Source organism: Notolepis coatsorum, assembly GCF_963971535.1.
Source record: "Notolepis coatsorum genome assembly, chromosome: 18".
Classification (NCBI taxonomy): domain Eukaryota; kingdom Metazoa; phylum Chordata; class Actinopteri; order Aulopiformes; family Paralepididae; genus Notolepis; species Notolepis coatsorum.
The window spans coordinates 35,779,196-35,803,428 of record NC_140182.1 but is presented as its reverse complement, the minus strand read 5'-3'; the positions used below and the strand labels follow the sequence as shown (position 1 = coordinate 35,803,428).

Genomic DNA, 24,233 nt, shown 5'->3' with positions numbered 1-24,233 from the left:
CAGTTCTGAAAACATTAAATGCATTAATAGGCATGTAAAGTAAAAAAAGGCTACTGGGACACTTTTCTTTACACAGTTCAGTGACATGTCTTGTTTATTTTGGCTATAAGATGATGTGATGTCTTTAGAAAGCTAAGAAAATCCTTGTTTCAATAGTATATGAAACTCAAAATAATAACTTTATTTGTATAGCACTTTTTCATACATGCCCTTTGTTATTAATGTTTGACATTTTCTTTATCATTTTGGAAATAAATTCTATTTGAATAAATGATATTTTTGAAAGCTAACCTCACCTTTTAATTGCCAAATAATAACATACACTCTTACCAGGGGTCAAAACAAGGCCATTTACTGCTTTTTATATAGAAATAAAATGTATATTATGCATAATTGAGTTTGGAATTTTGGCCCGGCCCTCCAACGTATTTTCAGTTGCTCATTCGGCCCCCCGGGAAAAATAATTGCCCACCCCTGGTCTATCTGTATGTCATGTATGTCATATATGTTACGATGAATTGAAAATGGGGGACCCTGATGTAAACAAGACGAAAGTCTTTCTCTGGTCTGCATCCCCTTAACAATTGTATGTATTGAGCTGTACTGTACTGTACCCATTCTTCAATCTGTTAATAAAGTTTCTCTCCTCCTGTCCACTCCTTCTCTCCTGCTGTCCACTCCTTCTCTCCTCCTGTCCACTCCTTCTCTCCTCCTGTCCACTCCTTCTCTCCTGTCCACTCCTTCTCTCCTCCTGTCCACTCCTTCTCTCCTCCTGTCCTCTCCTCTCCTTCTCTCCTCCTGTCCTTTACTCTCCTTCTCTCATCCTGTCCTCTCCTCCTGTCCTCTCCTTCTCTTCCTCTCTTTCTCTCCCTCCCCCTCCCCATCTTCAGAATAGAGCAACAAAACTCAACAACAAAACTCAACAAATCTATCAGAGTGGTGGTCTATGCTGTGCTTCTGAACATGGGCTGGATCAGTGGGATATTTTAATGGCAACAGGAGAGCATTCAAGTTATTTGTTGTTGTGTCACCATCATCTCTCTCCATAGCATTATCAGCATTCTCTCTTTCCTCCACTTCTTCATAGTTTCTCTCCATACAATCATCTGCATTTTCTCCTTCCTCCACTTCTTCACCATTTCCTGTGTGAATATCTCCATCTTCATTGTCTGTACTGTCTTTATCTAAGGTGGAGCAAATAATATTAGTTTTATAATAGTAATATAATTGTACTGTATATAATATTTGTACTGTAGCCTACAATGTTCTATTATAAAATAATATGTCATATAGCACTACCACTAGCCTTCTTGCCTTGATTGGAATAAAAACGGTCTATGGTTGGTCAATTTAAATGTTTAAGACACATTTTTCTGTCCAAAATAAGCATTATTGACCATGTTAGCACCAGATTCTCAGTTATAATCCAAACTATGGCTCTGTGAGACAAGCAGCTTGTACATGTAGCTAGTAGTGAGGACTTACAAATACATAGGCTACCTGTATCCTTATCTCCTCCCTTACTATTATTGCTTTGGACCCAATTCTTCAAGGAGAAGCTGCGTCTCGCAGCATTTCTCAGATGCTTTTTAACATTCTTCCGATTTCTCTCTCTCCTTGGCATTCTGTAATCATAGAATATAGGCCAATGCTAAACCCACTTTTAAGTTTACTACCACTCTTAAATTAACTTTAAAAAGCAATCCACACTGAACTTTAAAGTGCTATGGGTATATTTTGTGCAAACTATCCTAAAGTAATGTGTACATTTTATTTCTAAATTGAGAACACAGGTTAGCATTATAGCATATAATCAGCTAAGCAAGGTACCTGTTTAGTTAGCTAGCTACAGTAGTAATAAAGCTAGCCTACACTAGCCTAGGCTAAAACATACTGCCATCAATAAAAACACTTGCAGTGTAGGCCTACATACATTAGTATTTAGTAATGCATAATTGGTAAAACAAACTCAATCTTTGCAACTTCAAAGAAAGCTTGCTGTATTACCTACCTACCTCACACAGCAGTAGGATGCAGGGTTACAGCCATCTGGCATCTGAACATTCAAGAGGGGGTGTGTCTAAAACTTAACCCTCCAGTCACCCTTGTCGCAATTCTCTGCAAATAGCCCTTTTTTCATGTGTGTTTGTGGATAGCGTTGGCTATATTTTATGTATATGCCAGGAAAGTATCTCAGTATCACATCTTTGACTCACGTTACAATAATCCATATTTAATTTTTTTTTCAAAAATCACTAAGCGTGTGGCATAAAATGGTCACGCCATCCACTAGGGCTGGGCAATTAATCGAAATAAAACCGCGATCTCGATTCATAGACCTATGCAATCTCATTTCTAAATTATGAAGATATTTTTTATTAAAAAAGATTAAAAAAAGTTAAGTGTTAACTAAAAGTTAACTTTTTTAAATGATGACGATTCTGACTTGAGTTATTTTGTATGTTACAATAGACTTTTAAGTTTAAACCAAGCACTTTCATATATGTTATGTTTAAGTTTAAGTCAAGCACTTTGATATGTTATGTTGTCTGTTTAAGAAAGAGTGCAATTAATTATTTGATTGAAAAAATAAGAATCGTGTGAGAGAATCGTGATCTCAATTCTTAGAGAGAAAAATCGTGATTCACATTTGAGCAAGAATCGCCCAGCCCTACAGTACCATCCACCCTAGTTGCAGAAATGAACAGGTTAATGCATGCGTGCGTGCGTGTGTGTGTCTGGCTTTGACCCCAGCCTGGCTGACTATTCTGCCCAGAGACCCAGATGCAGGTGCAGATGCAAGTTTCAAGTTTGTTTATTTGTTTATGCACCTGAAGTGAAACAAAACCCCCCACACTAAGCACTCCCTGGGCCATGCTCTAGGGCAGGGGTCAGCAACCTTTACTATCAAAAGAGCCATTAAAAGAACTATCAAAAGAGCCCCCCCCCCCCCCCTCCCACAAACTAAAATTCATCTGGAGCCGCAAAACCAATTTACCCTTAAAATGAAGATAACAGTGTATAACGTTTTATATATAGTTATCCCCAAGCATACCCCATATTTAGCATAAATGTTCACGTTTAACCATTAGAGGGGCACCAATAGGGCATGTCCTCTAATTTTCTCCACTCAAAAGGGCACTTTTGCGTGACATTATTTAACCGTCGGGGCACATGGTCAAGTTTAGACCATTGGAAGGGCACCAATGGGCACGTCCTCTAATTTCTTTCACTCAAAAGGGCACTTTTGCGTGATATTATTTAACCGTGGGGTACATGGTCAAGTTTAGACCATTGGAAGAGCACCAATAGGGCACACCTTCTAATTTTTCGCCACTCAAAAGGGCACTTTAGCGCGCATTTTTCAACCGTGGGGGCACCAATAGGGCACATCCTCTCATTTCTTTCACTCAAAAGGGCACTTAAGTGCGCGTTTTTCAACCGTGGGGGCACCAATACACATCGTCTAATTTCTTTCACTCAAAAGGGCACTTAAGCGCGCGTTTTTCAACTGTGGGGGCACAAATAGGGCACATCCTCTAATTTCTTTCACTCAAAAGGGCACTTAAGCGCGCGTTTTTCGACCGTAGGGGCATGAAGTAGATTCCCAAGCTAATACGGTTCTGCTCTGTACCAGAACCGGGAGCTGATGTACTCTGCGTTGTGTTTCAATAACTCTAAGGCTCTGGGAACTACTTATTAACTTCTCAGCGGTGCAGGCAGAAGAAAATCAGGAGGAAAAGGTTATATAACAACAGCTGTTTTAATCAAAGTTAAGCGTGTATACAAATTACAATAAAGAATGCTATAATTGTGATCAAAGACACTATGCCGTCTTGATCACAACCAGACTAATATTACAGTAGATAAAGAATGATAGTTGTTGATGAGCTTTGTTCTCTGGCTGAATGAACAAAGTATAGTTCTGTTTTCCCTCCAAAAGCGATGTCCTTTGTCCTTCCTTTGTCCTGCTGCCCTGCCCGCCTTGGTGTGTAGAGATGGTAGGTGTCGTTCCTGGTGAGTTGGGTTTTCAGAGTGTCTCTCGTTCCCACACCCAGATCTTTTAACCAAGGCCTAGCGTCCCTTTGTGATGACATCATAAGGCTGTGGTTATCCAATCACAGCCTCTCTACGTTTGAATGCAAACCGGAGCTGTCCTTACTCAGACAACCATATATACTTTCATTTGTTTAATTCAAGGTGCAACCATCATCTAACAATCTACCTAATACATTGCATTTATTCATTTCCTAATATCTATTTTTGATTACCATTAATTACATGAACCCAGAGATATCATATTTAAACACATTACTTGTACACATTCTGTTATTTTTAAGACTAGTTTCACCTTAAGTGAAACTAACCTTCTTTACCACAAAGTCGGCTGACTTTCAATAATTTGCTACCAAGTCTAATCATTCTGTTAGCTTACATCAATATTTTATACCGTTTTAGTATATCTTCAAAATTATTACCACAATGTAAACAGGCCTAATTATTCTTTCATATCAAAACTAATCTAAATGGGTTATCAGACCTTTGAAAATGTACTTAGTTTTTAGGGTACCAGGTGGCCACATCTGTGTCTCCTAAAAGGAGACACATATGTTTATTTAGGGCTTCCTGTCCTTTGTTCTTACCACCCCCTAAGGGGAAGTAAGTTACCTTCCTGATTAGCCACCGAACCATTGTTCCTTCAGCTGCCACTAGCTGCCACTATATGCAAATGACCTCCTGGAGTGAACCCAAGGTCTTGGTAAACACACACACTCTATGAAACTATATTTGATTGCCAATGGTTCCAGAACCCCCGTTATGATGATCTATGTTCAAAATCTACCACAGGCACCAATAGGGCACATCCTCTAATTTCTTTCACTCAAAAGGGCACTTAAGCGCGCGTTTTTCAACCGTGGGGGCACCAATAGGGCACATCCTCTAATTTCTTTCACTCAAAAGGGCACTTAAGCGCGCGTTTTTCAACCGTGGGGGCACCAATAGGGCACATCCTCTAATTTCTTTCACTCAAAAGGGCACTTTAGCGCACGTTTTTCAACCGTGGGGGCACCAATAGGGCACATCCTCTAATTTCTTTCACTCAAAAGGGCACTTAAGCGCGCATTTTTCGACCGTGGAGGCACCAGGGGGGCCCCCCCCTGAGTCCGCCAGTGCACACACTCCTGTCTGCAACGCGGGGGATAGTCAGACTGAGAGAGAGCTGGGTGCTGCGCTGTTCTAAGTGAGCATGGCCTATTGAGTTGATTGATTGATTGATTGATTGCTAATTTTATTACTGTACGCTTGGTTTCCAACTGGTTAAGTTTAGGCCCTCTACAGTAGGTTTAAAAAAATAAATAAAAAATAGGGCGAAGAAAACGTTTTTTTCCTATAGGGCAAAGAAAACGTTTTAATTTGTTTTACCTACTTTCCATAGAAGCATCTAAGAATGAAGTTCTATAGAAAGTAGGTCTGCATCCCCTTAACAATTGTGTGTATTGAGCCGTACTGTATTGTACCCATTCTGCATCTGGTAATAAAATTTTCAATCAATCATTCCAATAATACACAGTTGGATGTGTTAGTTGGTTGGATGCACTTCAAGCTGCTTCCACATGAGGCAACTTCTCTCAATCATTCCAATAATACACAGTTGGATGTGTTAGTTGGTTGGATGCACTTCCGATCTGCTTCCACATGGAGGCAAATTGTCTTTTTTGTAGTTGTGGGAACTACTTTTTCTGGCGGATGGTTTTTTCAATAAATCTTCGATTAATGTGTGTGTATTGTATAGCAATAAGGTTGGATGAATGTGGCAGTTGTATAAAAGCTTTACACCACTTGCAGTCGTGATTTGTGAACAATAAACCATGCCTAGGGGGGTCTAACAACCCCTAGGCATGGTTTATTGTTCACAAACCACTCCTGCGCGTGATGTAATGCTTAAATAATCCATTCTTTTTTGGAGTCCTTCAGCATTTTCATTTGTCGCGCTCTGTGTGAACTAATTAATTGCTGCGACTGGCGGTCAGCTCTTGTCATAGAATCAAAATCCTTTGAAAGTTCTGGCAGAAAATGTTTATTTTGTAAAATATCTGCTTATGCCTATCTTTTCCACAAGATTCACACGGACCACATTCTGTGTACGTTAACGGGGTTTTCCTCTCACTGGGCAAGCCTGTAGCAGCCATGAACCTGCAGCGTGTGTTATTGGATTGATTGATTGATTGATTGAAAATTTTATTAATGTCCGCCTTGTTTCGAACTGGTTATGCTTAGGCCCTCTTTCGAAGTCGGTTATGCTTAGAGTTTATCTTTAGAGCAGGGCGATAGACCACCAGCCCTTATTCCAAACTCTAAGCATAATCGACTTCGAAAGAGGGTGACTTCGAAAGAGGGCCTAAGCATAACCAGTTCGAAACAAGGCGGACATTAATAAAATGTTCAATCAATCAATCAATCAATCAATCCAATAACACACGCTCACTTAAAACAGTGCAGGTTCGTGGCTGCTACAGGCTTGCCCAGTGAGAGGATTCTCCGGCGCTGCAGCTGGACCCAATTGAGGCTGTGGGCAGAACAGGTGTCACAAATTAGACCATTACTACCTGCTTCTCATTAAGGCAGAGCACGAGGTACAAAAACAGGTGTCGTCACAAATTAGACAATTACTACCTGCTTTTCACAAAGGCAGAACACGGAGGTCTCTCTGCTTTTACTTTTTTTAAAGAAGAACCTATTTGGTGAGTGACAACTGTGTTTCTTGTAATGTTGTCTCAAGAATTATGTTTTTGTGTTGCCAAGTTATGACAAAATAAGAAATCGCCAAAATGGACTACGACACGCACATCCTATAATGCTTGATAAAAAAAAGTGGCAGAGTTGGAAGAGCGATATCCGCACAACCATTTCGTACATCATAATTGCTTGAAGGGGAATAGAATCAATTTGACAACTCGTGGATTAGCCTTTTCGGATGTGCTGTTTAATTTCCATTTCAGTGTTACCTTTAGAATGATTTTAAGTCTTTGTGTCGCTAAGGTTATGATACTACCATGTTAAAGTCATTGTAACAATTGTACCCTGTTTGAAACTGCTTATGGGTATTTACATATCTATGTTTGGTGGTGACTAAAGAATTCAAATGCCTAGCTGGCAGACCCCCTCGTTAAAATCTAGAGATGGTTCAGCCTGGTTTGCAGGGGTGTAAAGTACTTTGTTACAATACTTGAGTACTGTTTTGGGGAATTTGTACTTTACTCAAGAAGTATTAGGTTTGTGTACTTGTACTTTTACTCAATTACATTTCAGAGAAACACTTTACTCATTTAAAATGCAGACCTACAAAGTACAAATCTCGCAGGTCCAACTATTTTAATGAGTATTTGTTTCTCTGGCTGAACTAACGTTATTTATTTAAAAACAGCCAATCAAATCTCCATCAATGGAAAATGAACCCGCCCACATTGGCTGTCGAATCTACGTTCCATTACTTGTAAATCGTGTTGGGAGGACAATTGCCCTCTTTACTGTCTGGATATGATGAAACACCCATATTGATTCACACTGATGCACTTTGTTTTAATTTCTGATCCAGACTATGCAGACTCCTCTACTAGCTTATAGACTGGTAGGCCTACTGCCTGTGATCTCATCCACTCGTATCTGGACGTCTATTCTTTGCCCGTCTATCTAATTTGCTGACACAGCTGTCGGAGGCTGTACCCTCTCTATCTCTCTATGACTCTGGCTGTACCGTGCTCATTTTTAACCCATAAGGACCCACGGTGACACAGGTGTCACATGTTCTGGACATTTTCATATAAAGCTTTATCCTGGTGGGTCATGTGAAAGATCGAGTAGCCTCCAGCTGCAACGCGGAGTGAGCCCCTCACTAGACTCTGTGGCAGGCGCGCGCTGATTGGCGGAGAGTACGGAAGTTAGCGCTAGCGTCACTCCACATTGGGCCTAGCCCCTCCCCCTTGACCAAGCTCGGTGTGTATCTCGGGCGTACTGGGCCAATTATTTAAAAACCCATGCTGATTGGTGCTTGTGCAAGACTAGAACACAGGGATCTTTGCTTAACCTCCTGCTATTAGAAGAATAGACAGTCAGGAAAAGTACATTTACAAGTAGAAACTTTTTTACTTTTACTTACTCAAGTGTTTTTAGCCAGATACTCTGACTTTTACTTGAAGTATAATTTCTGGGTACTTTTTACACTCCTGCTGGTTTGTCACAAACCTGGAGTCCTTAGTACAAAAACCACTGACACCAGGTAAGGGGTTCGGTTCTTTAGATGCTGGGAAGCAGAAAATGTGGTCGCATTTGTGTAAGTCGATGGGCATGACTTAATATAATGACGAAATATTGACGAAATATTTTTTTATTTCAGTGTCACAGTATGACCTCAATCTCCAAAATAAGATATGTAAAATAAAAAGAATACTAAATTCAAAAGAAATTAACATTTTTTATTTTAAGTAATGGGGAGCCACAGCAGAGTGGCTAAGAGCTGCATGCGGTTTCGGAGCTGCAGGTGTCTGGCCCCTGTTCTAGCTAATACAACTGGAAGTAGTGTAAAGTGTGGCTGTTGACTTTGACAGGATAGATGAGGCATTACTGAGATTCACGTGTTGCCAGGCAGCAAAGCAACACTGTCAGCAGTAGAGAGAGTTCTGTTTTAGTTGCTAATTTCCTCTCTACTTGACTAACTGGATCGTTGTCTTTCTTTCAGCGGTGAAGGATTGTCAGCCATGCCTATGCTACCTGTCGTACCCGAGACCCACAGTCATGTACTGGCAGAATTTGACTGCCTTGATCCTCTTATCTCTGCTCTCCGCTTGGACTCTGGCAGACTCAAGGTGGGGTTAATTCTCACACGTTCATAATGATCTAAGGCAGTCTTCCATCATACTTTATAGACCTGCAATCTCACTCACTCATTCAGTCAGTCAATCACCTTTGACTGGTGTTTAGAGAATCTGCCCCGATGCCTCTGACACTGGGTGTCCTTGTTTCTAGTTTGACTGGTAGTTGGCTTGTATAAATATTGAGGTAAGGTGCCAGGTTGTATAAGTAAACACAGTAAAATATCTGTGAACACTTCATTCTCCCTTATTGGCAGTGTTGTCAAGATAAGATATTCCTTATTCCTTGGGGAAATTCGGAGCGTCATAGCAGCATGGGGGAGGGGAGGTACAGGTATGGGCAGAAAGAAAATAATAATAAACAGCGTAAACAAAGGTGCAGATGAGGGTCTGTATGCCCTATCGTTTATGATTTACGTTACAATACATTGATAATAAAAACAATCTAATCTGAATATATATATTATGAGTAACAGTAAACACAAGTATACACAAGGTGTAGGTGAGGGTCTGTACCCTAACTGGCATGATCTACATCATACGTTGTAGTCCGTGCAGGTTTTGGTGGTTAAGAGTCAGACACACTTAATGGTCAAACATTCCTAATAGTTCTCAAGTTCCAAAAAACATTCCATCACTCCCCATTGTCTTTGTATTACATGATGGTGCCTCCTTGTCGTTTCGGTCTGCGTCAGAACAATGTGTAAAAGCTGCCGTGTGGTGCCGTGGGATCTTTCTCAAACCAATCACGTCTAGGACGCCACTCAAACCAATCTCGTCTAGGACGCCACTGAGCACAAAAAGCACCTTGCAAAATAGCGTCTTGGGAGAAATGCATGTCTCTTCATCAAAGTTTTCCATCATGAGAGCGTAGCTTGCTGCTAGCTACAGTAGCTGACAGGATTATCGTTATTCACCCTAAAGTCAGAGATTTTGAAAATGTTAAGCACTATGCTGATTTTGAAGTACGCACCGTAAACATCCTATTGAGTTTATGGATGGGCGTGAGTACTCGCTGTTTCAACTGAACTCAAGTAGTTTATGAGGGTGCTTGTCTTTCTTTGGTTACCACTCAGATCAGTTCAGGCATTTTTAAGTTGAGTCACACGGCAAACATCCAGCGCCGTTATCATGCTGTACTGAAGATCACTTTACTTGTGTGTTGCAGTGTACCTGCTTGGCGGTGTCCAGGAAGTGGCTTGCATTAGGAACATCAGCAGGAGGACTACACCTCATTCAGATGGAGGGCTGGAAACAACGACTCATCCTAACTCACAAGGTACAACCTAAGTGTTTAATTCTGAAATACTGTACTCGTTACCAGTGTTAATTTGGTCAACTAAAATGATGACGAAAGATGTTCGTCAACGAAGGTTTTTTTCATGACGACAACGAGACGTGACGTCACGTTATTGAAGACCGTGTGACGCTAACGAGACTAAATAGTTTATTAAATATCGTTGACCACAACTGAGGACACAAAAATGTAATTTACAAAAACCAGGACGAAATTTCTCTTCATGTATGTTGATATTGTTGACTAAAACAAGACGAGACAAAATAATTATAACTTTTCTTAATGCCATCGTCCCGAGTCAGAGCAGTGTGACGGGGAGCTCTGTATTAGCATTAGCTGAAGAGCTATTTGAAAAGCTAGTTTTAGCTTAACGTTACCTTGGCTAAAGTTGGGACTATTCATAATCCAGCTGCAGACCTGCAAGCAAAGTACAGCAAGTTGGCAAAGGAGTATTCCAAGGTATCACTTTTTCACCAGTAACGTTACATTGTTTGTATTTCCATCTAGCTTGTGTTAACTAGTGGCTAACCTAGCTCACGCTAATGTGGCTAACTGATCGACCTCTCGCACACAATTAGGAAGTACTTTATTAATCCCAAGGGAAATTCGGCATCACAGATCGCTCACAATAAACATTTGATTTAGATACAGTCAAAGATGAATTCTAAAATATACATTAAAATTGAATGTGTGATATAGGCATATTTTTCAACTGCCAGAACTGAGATTTCCCCCCTTGTTTTTCACCTTTCCCAGAGACTGAAGATGTCTGGCCGTGGGAAGAAAACAGTCATCCAGACCAAAACCTCGACCAGCCGTTCTAAAAGGGCAGGACTTCAGTTCCCCGTGGGCCGCATCCACAGACTGCTCAAGAAGGGCAACTACGCTCAGCGTGTGGGAAATGGCGCTGCCATTTACATGGCCGCCGTCTTAGAGTACCTGACCGCGGAGATCCTGGAGCTGGCTGGGAACGCGTGCCGGGACAACAAGAAGAAGCGCATCGGTCCCCGACACATCCTGTTGGCGGTGAAGAACGACGAGGAGCTCAACAGACTTTTGAGCGGGGTCACATTCTCCGAGGGCGGCGTGATTCCTAACATCCAAGCTGCCCTCCTCCCCAAGAAGACGAAAAAGGGCTCGAGGGAGAATGCTGATGATGATGATGATGACGCTTCAGCCAAAGGCGCCCAGTCTCAAGAGTTCTAGCCTAATGATGATAATTTTTTAAACTTTTACAATAAAATTGAGTTTTATATGCAGCTTTGCTTCCTCCCTAATGATTTAGCCGTGTCCCTTTTCCAAAATGCCTGGGTATAATTGTTAAATTGGTTAAAATATTAACTTTATTCAGTTATAGGCTACTCGTAGCCCCTTTCGTGACTGCTGATGCACGTCTTGCTGTGAGGCGTGCATCAGCAGTCACGAAAGGGGCTAGGCTACTTGTAATGCATAACATCTAATATTGTACATCCTCCCCATCGCTTAAAGTAGAATTACCCTCTGGATCTCTTGTAGGGAAAATTGCTTTACTACAGTGTAGAAGGAGCTCACAGCCAGCTCTGCCAATATCGTCTGGCCAGAGAGGCATTATAGACCACTGCACTTCCGTGTTACATGGAGCTTGTGGGGATAAAATGATGACGTTGATTAGAGCCTTGACGTAAGTGGTTGTAGCTACACGTCTAGGCTCTAATCAACATTAATTCACGCGCTACCTCCCCATGGATGTAGGATGAATGAAGCCTTTAAACATGAATTTGATTTACTTGATGTCACTTATTAGATACAGTTTACAATTTCTCTCAACAACTAAACGCATCACTTCAGTAATATGTCAGAGAATACACGTGGCAGCGCTGGTGGACGGGGGGCAGCACAGTTTGCGGCCACCCTGCCCCAAATAAAACGCACAATTACTCTGTAGTATTTATATATTTTATACCCAGTTTAATCACCTCTGCATTGTATGTTACTATTGCACTTTACTGTTACATTTGCACTCAGGATGTTGGATGTTGTATTGTACTTATTGTTACATGCTGTGTAATAAGTGTTTTCACGGCACGTCATCAAACCGGAAGTCGGCCATTTTGGAGATACTGAACCTAAACAACGCAACCAAACTCTCAACTGTTCCTGGTCATTGTTGCTCAAAATGGTCAATTATTGCCGTGTTTTTGGCTGTATCGGTCGGACCGGGAAAAGCATTTGGAGTACTTCAGATTGCCAAAAGCTATTACAAATCAGGGATAAGAGTGGAAAAACTGAGGCAAACACCCCCTCCTCTGTCATCGATGAGCTGATACTGTGCATCGCTCACCCATCCACACACCATCTGGTTGTAGGCATCCAAACCTTTGTAAGATACCTCTTAACCTGCGCCCCCAAAAGTGGCAATTTTAGTTTTCATTTTTGAGGACTGCATACTTTTTTTGCAAACCAAAACAACATACTTATAGCACATGCATGAGCCTGGTCTATTTTTTTGAAAGATGACATTCTGAAGTTCCAGAAAGAAAATTCACTTTTAGTGCTAATGAAATAGAGTAACATAGGTCTGAACTTGAGTTGTAGAAAAACTTGTTATTCTGTAGTAGTTAGTAGTCCAGAGGTAGTATTTCCCCAGAAGGTGGTATGGCTTAGATCCATAGCCTGAAGCCTTATGTAGTACATGTCCAAATTTCATAAAGATCCATTCAGAAATGAGTGATTAGGAGTGATTTTGGTAAACTGTGTACAAAAGAAAAACTCAGTTTTCTCAGACTTCAATTCATTCTGCTGTTTTTCTCTTCCTGTTTTCGCTCGTTAGTTTTTCACCTAGATCCATGATTCATACATCCCCAGGTGTGGTATCATTGGAAAGCCACACTCATTGGCTACAACCCTCCACAATCATTTTCAAGATTGCCAAATGATTGACGGAACTAGAGCCCCAAGAGTCGGGAGGGGTATTTTGCACAATACTGTGTACTTTGCACAAGCCTTAAATACCGGCATGTAACTCGAGAACCGCCGAACGGATTTTGTCGGATTTCGTTGCTATCGACAGGTAACAAATAATTAAATTCAATGTTTTATTACAAAATATGCACACCCGAGCCAGTAGGGGTCGCCAAAGTGCCGGTGGGCAAATCGTCCTATGTTAAGAGGTGTCTTCATCTGTGTATGGGCTTGGTGAAAAAACTAGGTAGTTCACAATGTCAGGATAGGCAATAGAAGGCAGAATTGTCGGGTTGTAACTCCAAAATGAAGGAGCCAGCTCGTACGGATCTTCACCACCTATTAGTCTAAATGTATCAGAATATTGCGCCCTTTCCTGCCGACTAAGTTCTTCTCTGTAGGTTCTAGCAGCTTTCCTGAACTTTTCAGTGGTTTAGACATCCTAAAAATCTACTTAAATCAAACATTCAGCGTGCAATCCATTCTGATGTTTAAATCCCAGTATCTCCACAATGTCCACGCATCCGGGTTACTGACCAAATAGTGACGTTGGTGCAAACACTATACATTTGAATCTAATCTCATTTTGAGGTCAGTCGCAATTTCATGTTACCTGTTGAATGGGTCAGCAGGGTGCAGATGCAATGCTGACCCTCTCGCTGTTTTGCACACGCCTTCTAAGGAGCTGGCGGGCATGTATGCAAATTCAGGTGTACGAGGACGTGCTAGTAAGAATGAGTGACGTTCTTCATTCATGGGAACCCAGCTGCGATGATTTTGGGCACTTACAGAAACAGGATTTTTGTACATTTGTTACTACAAACTTTTTACCAAGATAATTACAAAGGTACTTAGGAACATGTTCGAGAATGAGGACCAATGTTAGGAAGATGAGTATGTGTTGAAGGCAGAGGTTCTGTGTAGGATTGTTAGTAACTGTCTAACTGCATATATAACTGTTTACACTAGTAACTGTCTAACTGCATATATAACTGTTTACACTAGTAACTGTCTGACTGCATATATAACTGTTTCCACTAGAGGGCACTCTAGGCGGAGACACTCAGGAACACCGCCAGGTGGCGAGTATAAATAGTGGTGTCTCCTCCCCCTTCTTTCTCTTTCCCCCAGTCTCTCAGTGAGAGAAGACCTGTAGTGTTACTGCTCTGCCATGTGAATAATAAACCACGCCAGTTAAGGCTCAAGATAGAAACCATGCCTCTTGACCACATTATTGTCGCCCTATAGCCGAATTCTGTTAACAGTATGACTGGTCATAACAGGTGTTATTTTTAAACATACAGTATATTAGATTAATAAGCACAGAAAAGACACATCATTAAATGGAGCCCATCTTGAAATAATACTGGTGATGATGAAAATAAAAGTTTGTGAACTGAAAAAAGTTGGCAATATAACTACATGTTTGTGTATTTGGAGGCATGATATTACAGAATTAACTGAATATAACAGTTATGTGTGAGTTTTGATGTTATAACAGAATTTGACGTTGATGTTTTTCCAGTACAAATTACAATGTGATATGATTTGTATCTGTATCTTTTTATCTCGTCCTTTTTTTTTTTTTTTTTAAGGAAGTAGGGATCAGAGGACAGGCCCAACGAAAGGCAATCAAAGAACTTGCCACTGCAGCAGAACGGAGCAGTCACTGGTTGTGGCTGAAACGTAGAGACGCATCATGGGCTGCTAAATGAACACGTGGTGCCACTGTGCGACACACACCCAGGCCTGATCAGCCTGTGGTGGGCCAACCTCGGCAGAGGGTGTATTGTGATAAATGGCCGAAACACCCAATGAGGTCGGGGAACACAACTGAAGATGTGTCGTACTGGTGATCATCACGTGATCATTGCCAAATTCCACCCCACTCCAACCTCATTCAATTGTTGTGCTGAATATTTAGGGATCTTTAACAACTAGTCCTATTAAGAATCCTGATGTCTGGTGTCAAAACCAGTGACCGCTGCGAAAGGGCAGCTGACAACCTGGGAAAGACCTGGTGACGGCCTGAAGAGACAGCTGACAGGAGGGAACAGACCCCAACGGGGCTGGCACGGGTTAGCTCCCTGTGTTGGCAGGAGCCTTTCACTACACAGTGATTTGGATCCACCCAACTATGGCTACGAAAAGTTTAAAACGAAAAACACCCCTTGAGTCTGCGAGAGCGGGGGCGGAAGATGACTCACCGGCGGACCACACGGTAACAGACCCTGGAACGGAAACGACAACGAATCAAATGATCAGCACAGTAGTTGACGGAGTAACCGCACTGGCAGGACACAAGCTACAAAGCTGCATCTGTGGCTGGAAAAAGATAACATCAGAGAGGGGTCTCAAGATCCACCAGGGCAGGAAAAAGTGCCTGAGAGAGCTTAGCGAGGGGCCTCGCATTGACCACTACTTCCTCAGAGGTAGGCCAAATCAGTCGAGTGAAGCCCAGCGGCAGGATATTCACCACAGTCCACAGGGTATCAGAACCCCAGACGAAGCTCAATCAGGCACAGATCCACCAACGGACATGAGTCCAGAGCCCATCCAGCCACAGACAGCAGTAGAGAGGAAGATGAACGGACGAAAGCCTCAAATCTTGTGGCCTAAATCCTGCCAGAAAAAGGAGTGGGAAACCACCGACACAGACCTTATCCATATTCTACAAGGTCTGAAAGGGTGCGTGGAAAGAAAGCTGGACAAGATTGGAGAAATTATTTACAGCTATGGAGCAGAGAGATTTGGGGTGAAAAGTCAGAACCTTAGGACACAGAAGGAACCATCAGCTCATCTCAAGTCCAGGAGACAACAAGAGATTGAAAGACTTGTGAAAGAAAGAAGGTGCCTGAGAAAGCAGTGGAAGAAGGCCACAGAAGTGGAAAGGAAAGGACTTGAGGCTCTACATGGGGACATCAAGCAGCGTCTTGCAACACTGCGAAGAGCAGAATGCTTGAGAAAGCAACACAAGAAGAAAGAGCGAATGAGGACCACCTTCTACAGAGATCCCTACAAGTTTGTCAAAGATCTCTTTGTCAAGGAGAAAACTGGGACCCTCAAAGTACCCATAAGGGAACTAGAGGATCACCTGAGGAAGACCTACTCTGACAATCAGAGGCATGTGCCAGCCAGCATTCCGAATGACATGCCACCAATACAACCACCTGAGCACCAGCTGGAAACAAGGCCCCCCAAATGGAGCGAAGTTGAGAGCACAGTAAAGCGGGCAAGAACAGCCTCAGCCCCTGGGCCCAACAGCGTTCCATATAAGCTCTATAAGAACACTCCGGGCGTCTTGAAGTACCTCTGGAAGCTAATGAAAGTGGCATGGGAAAAAGGAATTATACCAAAGGCATGGCGAAGGGCAGGAGGGATCCTGATTCCCAAAGAGAAGAACTCCTCAACCATCGACCAGTTCCGCCAGATCAGTCTTCTGAATGTGGAAGGAAAGATATTCTTCAGTGTTGTGGCCCAGAGGCTCTCAGTATTCTTGCAGAAGAACAACTTTGTCGACACCTCAGTGCAGAAGGCAGGGATAAGTGGTTTCTCAGGATGCCTGGAACACACAAGTGTCATCTGGCACCAGCTGCAGACGGCCAAGAAGGAGAAGAAAGACCTGCATGTGGTTTTCTTAGATCTTGCCAATGCCTTCGGATCAGTGCCTCATGAGATTTTGTGGACAGCGTTCAACTTCTTCCAAGTCCCAGAGGGCATCACAAGGCTGGTCAAAGCCTACTTCCAAGACCTCCAGTTTTGTGTTACAGCACAGGCCAGTACAACTGCCTGGCAGCACCTCGAGATAGGCATAATGGCGGGCTGCACCATCTCTCCACTGGCGTTTACCATGGCAATGGAGCTCATTATTCGAGCATCCCGATGGGTGGTTGGAGGGGAACGGTTGAAGAGCGGGCTGCGTCTTCCTCCAATCAGGGCGTACATGGATGACATGACGACAATAACAACAACAAAGGCATGCACCAAACGCCTGCTGGATAAACTCCAGGAAAACATCAAATGGGCACGAATGGAGATTAAACCAAGCAAATCCCGCAGTATCTCGATTGTCAAAGGCAAGCTCGCCAATGAGAGGTTCCACATTAACAACGAGCCAATACCAACTGTTCTGGAAAAGCCTATCAAAAGCCTTGGCCGCTGGTATAGCGCAGAACTCAAAGACTCGAAGCAGGTGGAACAACTCAGGCAGGATACAATCAGTGGCCTCAAGCAGATCAACAACACTGCTCTCCCTGGGAAGCTGAAGCTGTGGTGCTTTCAGTTTGGACTGCTGCCCCCCGTCTCATGTGGCCAATTGCCATCTATGAGGTCACTCTATCCCATGCCAATCGGCTGGAGAGACTGGTGAATGCACATGTGAGGAAGTGGCTTGGACTGCCGAGAGGCCTTAGCAGCATAGGCCTGTATGGCAACGGAGCCCTCTCCCTACCAATCTCAAGCCTGGTGGAGGAGTACAAATGTGCCAAATCAAGGCTGGAAATGACTCTCACAGAATCCCGGGATCCATTCGTCAGAGGTGCTGCTCCAACCCTAGCAACGGGGAGGAAATGGAAGCCATCTGCAGCAGTTGCAGTGGCAAAGACCGCCCTCAGACACCGGGATATAGTGGGGCATGTCCAACATGGCAGAGGGGGCCTTGGATTGGAAGCAACTACACCCACATGGCAAAAGGCTACTCCAACCGAACGGCGGCACATGGTGGTGGAGGAAGTGCGCCACCAGGAGGAAGCAGCCAGGTGTGCCAAGGCAGTCTCTCAAGCCCAGCAAGGCCGGTGAATGAAGTGGGAGGGCGTGGAGAGGAGGAAAATCACGTGGAACGAACTGTGGAGCATGGAGTCTAATAGGCTAAGCTTCATCATCAGAGCCACATATGATGTCCTGCCCTCACCAACCAACCTACATCTCTGGTATGGAGAGGACCCAGCCTGTCTCCAGTGTGCAGCCCCAGCAACCCTCAAACACATCTTAGTGGGTTGCAAGACCAGTCTAACTCAAGGAAGATACACCTGGCGCCATAACCAGGTACTGAAGTGCTTGGCTGCCGAACTTGAGAACAAGAGAGTAACCACCAACGCCATGCCTCTAAATGCCCAAACTACCTTCCCACGGAAAACAACCTTCATCCGGGAAGGGGAGAAACGGCGGACCAAGCCGTCACCTCCGAACTCAGGCCCACTGAACGCAGCCCGGGATTGGGAAATGCGGGTAGACCTCAGCCAGAGGCTTACCTTCCCATCTGAAATTGCAGTGACCAACCTGCGCCCAGACCTGGTCCTCTGGTCCAAATCTTGCCGGCGTATCTTCATCGTTGAGCTGACGGTCCCATGGGAGGAAGCCATCGATGAGGCATTTGAACGGAAGAGGCTGCGATATGACAACTTAGCAGCTGAAGCAGAGGGGCGGGGCTGGAACGTGAAGGTGTGGCCGGTGGAGTTGGGCTGCAGAGGCTTTGTAGCCAGATCCACCACAAGGCTCCTGAAGGAAGTAGGGATCAGAGGACAGGCCCAACGAAAGGCAATCAAATAACTTGCCACTGCAGCAGAACGGAGCAGTCACTGGTTGTGGCTGAAACGTAGAGACGTATCATGGGCTGCTAAATGAACACGTGGTGCCACTGTGCGACACACACCCAGGCCTGATCAGCCTGTGGTGGGCCAACCTCGGCAGAGGGTGTATTGTGATAAATGGCCGAAACACCCAATGAGGTCGGGGAACACAACTGAAGATGTGTCGTACTGGTGATCATCACGTGATCATTGCCAAACTCCACCCCACTCCAACCTCATTCAATTGTTGTGCTGAATATTTAGGGATCTTTAACAACTAGTCCTATTAAGAATCCTTAAAATGGCCATGGAACTATTTCATTCAAAATGTATGTATTTTATTTGACTTTTTTATTACCACTGCAATGATTCTTTTGATTAACTTAAAATAATGTATATATTGTGGACGGCGGTATAGTAAAAATCCATACCTTTGCATGGATGGTAAACCCTCATATTCGGTATACCTTCCAGCCCTAAAAGTAATGTTATTCAGTAATTGACTATTCACTTCACTGTGCCCTCACCCTTCTGTCAGATTACTTATAGCTGATTTCAGACAAATGATCACAGAAAAAAAATATATATTAGAAGAAATTAAACAATAAAATGTTAATTAATTACACATTATGACTTTTCAGTTGGTGGGTTTTATTTTCTTGAACTTCACTCATAATTTGTTATCTGTCAGATATGTTCTTCCAAACTCTAGTGTTAAACAATCAAGCACAGGCACACACACAGGTATGCACAGCACACAAAGATCAGCTCTTCTAAACTAAGAAAAAATCTACACCTACTGTACTACTACACCTGTTCCTCTTTATGTTAAAACTATAGTGTTCTTTACTACACCTGTTCCTCTTTATGTTAAAACTACCCTAGTGTTCTTTACTACACCTGTTCCTCTCATGTTAAAACTACCATGGTGTTATTTACACCTGTTCCTCTCATGTTAAAACTACCAGTGTTCTTTACTACACCTGTTCCTCGTTATGTTAAAACTACCCTAGTGTTCTTTACTACACCTGTTCCTCTCATGTTAAAACTACCCCAGTGTTCTTTACTACACCTGTTCCTCTCATGTTAAAACTACCATAGTGTTCTTTACTACACCTGTTCCTCTCATGTTAAAACTACCCTATAGTGTTCTTTACTACACCTGTTCCTCTCATGTTAAAACTATAGTGTTCTTTACTACACATGTTCCTCGTTATGTTAAAACTACCCTAGTGTTCTTTACTACACCTGTTCCTCTTTATGTTAAAACGACCCTAGTGTTCTTTACTACACCTGTTCCTCTCATGTTAAAACTATAGTGCTCCTTACTACACATGTTCCATGTTATGTTAAAATAATATAACTGCTCCGTCCAGTTATCAGCTTTCGCATGGAAGTTTTGCATGTTTTATGTGAGAAGACGCAATTGTGGGACTTGACTTTTGACAACCCTGCACAGAGTTGACGGACCTATAGCCCTAGAATGACTAATAATAATCCATTCTTTTTTGGAGTCCTTCAGCATTTTCATTTGTCGCGCTCTGTGTGAACTAATTAATTGCTGCGACTGGCGGTCAGCTCTTGTCATAGAATCAAAATCCTTTGAAAGTTCTGGCAGAAAATGTTTATTTTGTAAAATATCTGCTTATGCCTATCTTTTCCACAAGATTCACACGGACCACATTCTGTGTACGTTAACGGGGTTTTCCTCTCACTGGGCAAGCCTGTAGCAGCCATGAACCTGCACTGTTTTAAGTGAGCGTGTGTTATTGGATTGATTGATTGATTGACATTTTTATTAATGTCCGCCTTGTTTCGAACTGGTTATGCTTAGGCCCTCTTTCGAAGTCGGTTATGCTTAGAGTTTATCTTTAGAGCAGGGCGATAGACCACCAGCCCTTATTCCAAACTCTAAGCATAATCGACTTCGAAAGAGGGTGACTTTCGAAAGAGGGCCTAAGCATAACCAGTTCGAAACAAGGCGGACATTAATAAAATGTTCAATCAATCAATCAATCAATCAATCAATCAATCAATCAATCAATCAATCAATCCAATAACACACGATCACTTAAAACAGTGCAGGTTCGTGGCTGCTACAGGCTTGCCCAGTGAGAGGATTCTCCGGCGCTGCAGCTGGACCCAATTGAGGCTGTGGGCAGAACAGGTGTCACAAATTAGACCATTACTACCTGCTTCTCATTAAGGCAGAGCACGAGGTACAAAAACAGGTGTCGTCACAAATTAGACAATTACTACCTGCTTTTCACAAAGGCAGAACACGGAGGTCTCTCTGCTTTTACTTTTTTTAAAGAAGAACCTATTTGGTGAGTGACAACTGTGTTTCTTGTAATGTTGTCTCAAGAATTATGTTTTTGTGTTGCCAAGTTATGACAAAATAAGAAATCGCCAAAATGGACTACGACACGCACATCCTATAATGCTTGATAAAAAAAAGTGGCAGAGTTGGAAGAGCGATATCCGCACAACCATTTCGTACATCATAATTGCTTGAAGGGGAATAGAATCAATTTGACAACTCGTGGATTAGCCTTTTCGGATGTGCTGTTTAATTTCCATTTCAGTGTTACCTTTAGAATGATTTTAAGTCTTTGTGTCGCTAAGGTTATGATACTGCCATGTTAAAGTCATTGTAACAATTGTACCCTGTTTGAAACTGCTTATGGGTATTTACATATCTATGTTTGGTGGTGACTAAAGAATTCAAATGCCTAGCTGGCAGACCCCCTCGTTAAAATCTAGAGATGGTTCAGCCTGGTTTGCAGGGGTGTAAAGTACTTTGTTACAATACTTAAGTACTGTTTTGGGGAATTTGTACTTTACTCAAGAAGTATTAGGTTTGTGTACTTTTACTCAATTACATTTCAGAGAAACACTTTACTCATTTAAAATGCAGACCTACAAAGTACAAATCTCGCAGGTCCAACTATTTTAATGAGTATTTGTTTCTCTGGCTGAACTAACGTTATTTATTTAAAAACAGCCGATCAAATCTCCATCAATGGAAAATGAACCCGCCCACATTGGCTGTCGAATCTACGTTCCATTACTTGTAAATCGCGTTGGGAGGACAATTGCCCTCTTTACTGTCTGGATATGATGAAACACCCATATTGATTCACACTGATGCACTTTGTTTTAATTTCTGATCCAGACTATGCAGACTCCTCTACTAGCTTATAGACTGGTAGGCCTACTGCCTGTGATCTCATCCACTCATATCTGGACGTCTATTCTTTGCCCCTCTATCTAATTTGCTGACACAGCTGTCGGAGGCTGTACCCTCTCTATCTCTCTATGACTCTGGCTGTACCGTGCTCATTTTTAACCCATAAGGACCCACGGTGACACAGGTGTCACATGTACTTTACATGTTCTGGACATTTTCATATAAAGCTTTATCCTGGTGGGTCATGTGAAAGATCGAGTAGCCTCCAGCTGCAACACCGAGTGAGCCCCTCACTAGACTCTGTGGCAGGCGCGCGCTGATTGGCGGAGAGTACGGAAGTTAGCGCTAGCGTCACTCCACATTGGGCCTAGCCCCTTCCCCTTGACCAAGCTCGGTGTGTATCTCTGGCGTGCTGGGCCAATTATTTAAAAACCCATGCTGATTGGTGCTTGTGCAAGACTAGAACACAGGGATCTTTGATTAAACTCCTGCTATTAGAAGAATAGACAGTCAGGAAAAGTACATTTACAAGTAGAAACTTTTTTACTTTTACTTACTCGAGTGTTTTTAGCCAGATACTCTGACTTTTACTTGAGTAAAATTTAGACTGTACCCATACTTTCACTTAAGTATAATTTCTGGGTACTTTTTACACTCCTGCTGGTTTGTCACAAACCTGGAGTCCTTAGTACAAAAACCACTGACACCAGGTAAGAGGTTCGGTTCTTTAGATGCTGGAAGCAGAAAATGTGGTCGCATTTGTGTAAGTCGATGGGCATGACTTAATATAATGGAAGTACTTTATTAATCCCAAGGGAAATTCGGCACCACAGATTGCTCACAATAAACATTTGATTTAGATACAGTCAAAGATGAATTCTAAAATATACAGTAAAATTGAATGTGTGATATAGGCATATTTTTCAACTGCCAGAACTGAGATTTCCCCCCTTGTTTTTCACCTTTCCCAGAGACTGAAGATGTCTGGCCGTGGGAAGAAAACAGTCATCCAGACCAAAACCTCGACCAGCCGTTCTAAAAGGGCAGGACTTCAGTTCCCCGTGGGCCGCATCCACAGACTGCTCAAGAAGGGCAACTACGCTCAGCGTGTGGGAAATGGCGCTGCCATTTACATGGCCGCCGTCTTAGAGTACCTGACCGCGGAGATCCTGGAGCTGGCTGGGAACGCCTGCCGGGACAACAAGAAGAAGCGCGTCGGTCCCCGACACATCCTGTTGGCGGTGAAGAACGACGAGGAGCTCAACAGACTTTTGAGCGGGGTCACATTCTCCGAGGGCGGCGTGATTCCTAACATCCAAGCTGCCCTCCTCCCCAAGAAGACGAAAAAGGGCTCGAGGGAGAATGCTGATGATGATGATGACGCTTCAGCCAAAGGCGCCCAGTCTCAAGAGTTCTAGCCTAATGATGATAATTTTTTAAACTTTTACAATAAAATTGGGTTTTATATGCAGCTTTGCTTCCTCCCTAATGATTTAGCCGTGTCCCTTTTCCAAAATGCCTGGGTATAATTGTTAAATTGGTTAAAATATTAACTTTATTCAGTTATAGGCTACTCGTAGCCCCTTTCGTGACTGCTGATGCACGCCTTGCTGTGAGGCGTGCATCAGCAGTCACGAAAGGGGCTAGGCTATTTGTAATACATAACATCTAATATTGTACATCCTCCCCATCGCTTAAAGTAGAATTACCCTCTGGATCTCTTGTAGGGAAAATTGCTTTACTACAGTGTAGAAGGAGCTCACAGCCAGCTCTGCCAATATCGTCCGGCCAGAGAGGCATTATAGACCACTGCACTTACGTGTTACATGGAGCTTGTGGGGATAAAATGATGACGTTGATTAGAGCCTTGACGTAAGTGGTTGTAGCTACACGTCTAGGCTCTAATCAACATTAATTCACGCGCTACCTCCCCATGGATGTAGGATGAATGAAGCCTTTAAACATTAATTTGATTTACTTGATGTCACTTATTAGATACAGTTTACAATTTCTCAACAACTAAACGCATCACTTCAGTAATATGTCAGAGAATACACGTGGCAGCGCTGGTGGACGGGGGGCAGCACAGTTTGCAGCCACCCTGCCCCAAATAAAACGCACAATTACTCTGTAGTATTTATATATTTTATACCCAGTTTAATCACCTCTGCATTGTATGTTACTATTGCACTTTACTGTTACATTTCCTCTCATGTTAAAACTACCATGGTGTTATTTACACCTGTTCCTCTCGTTAAAACTACCAGTGTTCTTTACTACACCTGTTCCTCGTTATGTTAAAACTACCCTAGTGTTCTTTACTACACCTGTTCCTCTCATGTTAAAACTACCCCAGTGTTCTTTACTAC

The 24,233-nt window shown here is 42.8% G+C and overlaps 2 protein-coding genes across 2 annotated transcripts; both read left to right on the top strand.

Moving 5' to 3' along the window:
- Positions 1 to 10,932: 10,932 nt before the first annotated feature.
- LOC311245316 (histone H2A, embryonic-like) lies at positions 10,933 to 11,373 on the top strand (the record flags this gene model as incomplete). The annotated part of the gene is made up of 1 exon (XM_084335152.1): positions 10,933 to 11,373. One exon carries the CDS (start codon positions 10,933 to 10,935, stop codon positions 11,371 to 11,373), a length of 441 nt encoding a protein of 146 aa, XP_084191278.1.
- Positions 11,374 to 22,844: 11,471 nt separating this feature from the next.
- Positions 22,845 to 23,282, top strand: LOC311245315 (histone H2A, embryonic-like; the record flags this gene model as incomplete). Its single annotated transcript, XM_084335151.1, has 1 exon — positions 22,845 to 23,282. One exon carries the CDS (start codon positions 22,845 to 22,847, stop codon positions 23,280 to 23,282), a length of 438 nt encoding a protein of 145 aa, XP_084191277.1.
- Positions 23,283 to 24,233: the final 951 nt, after the last annotated feature.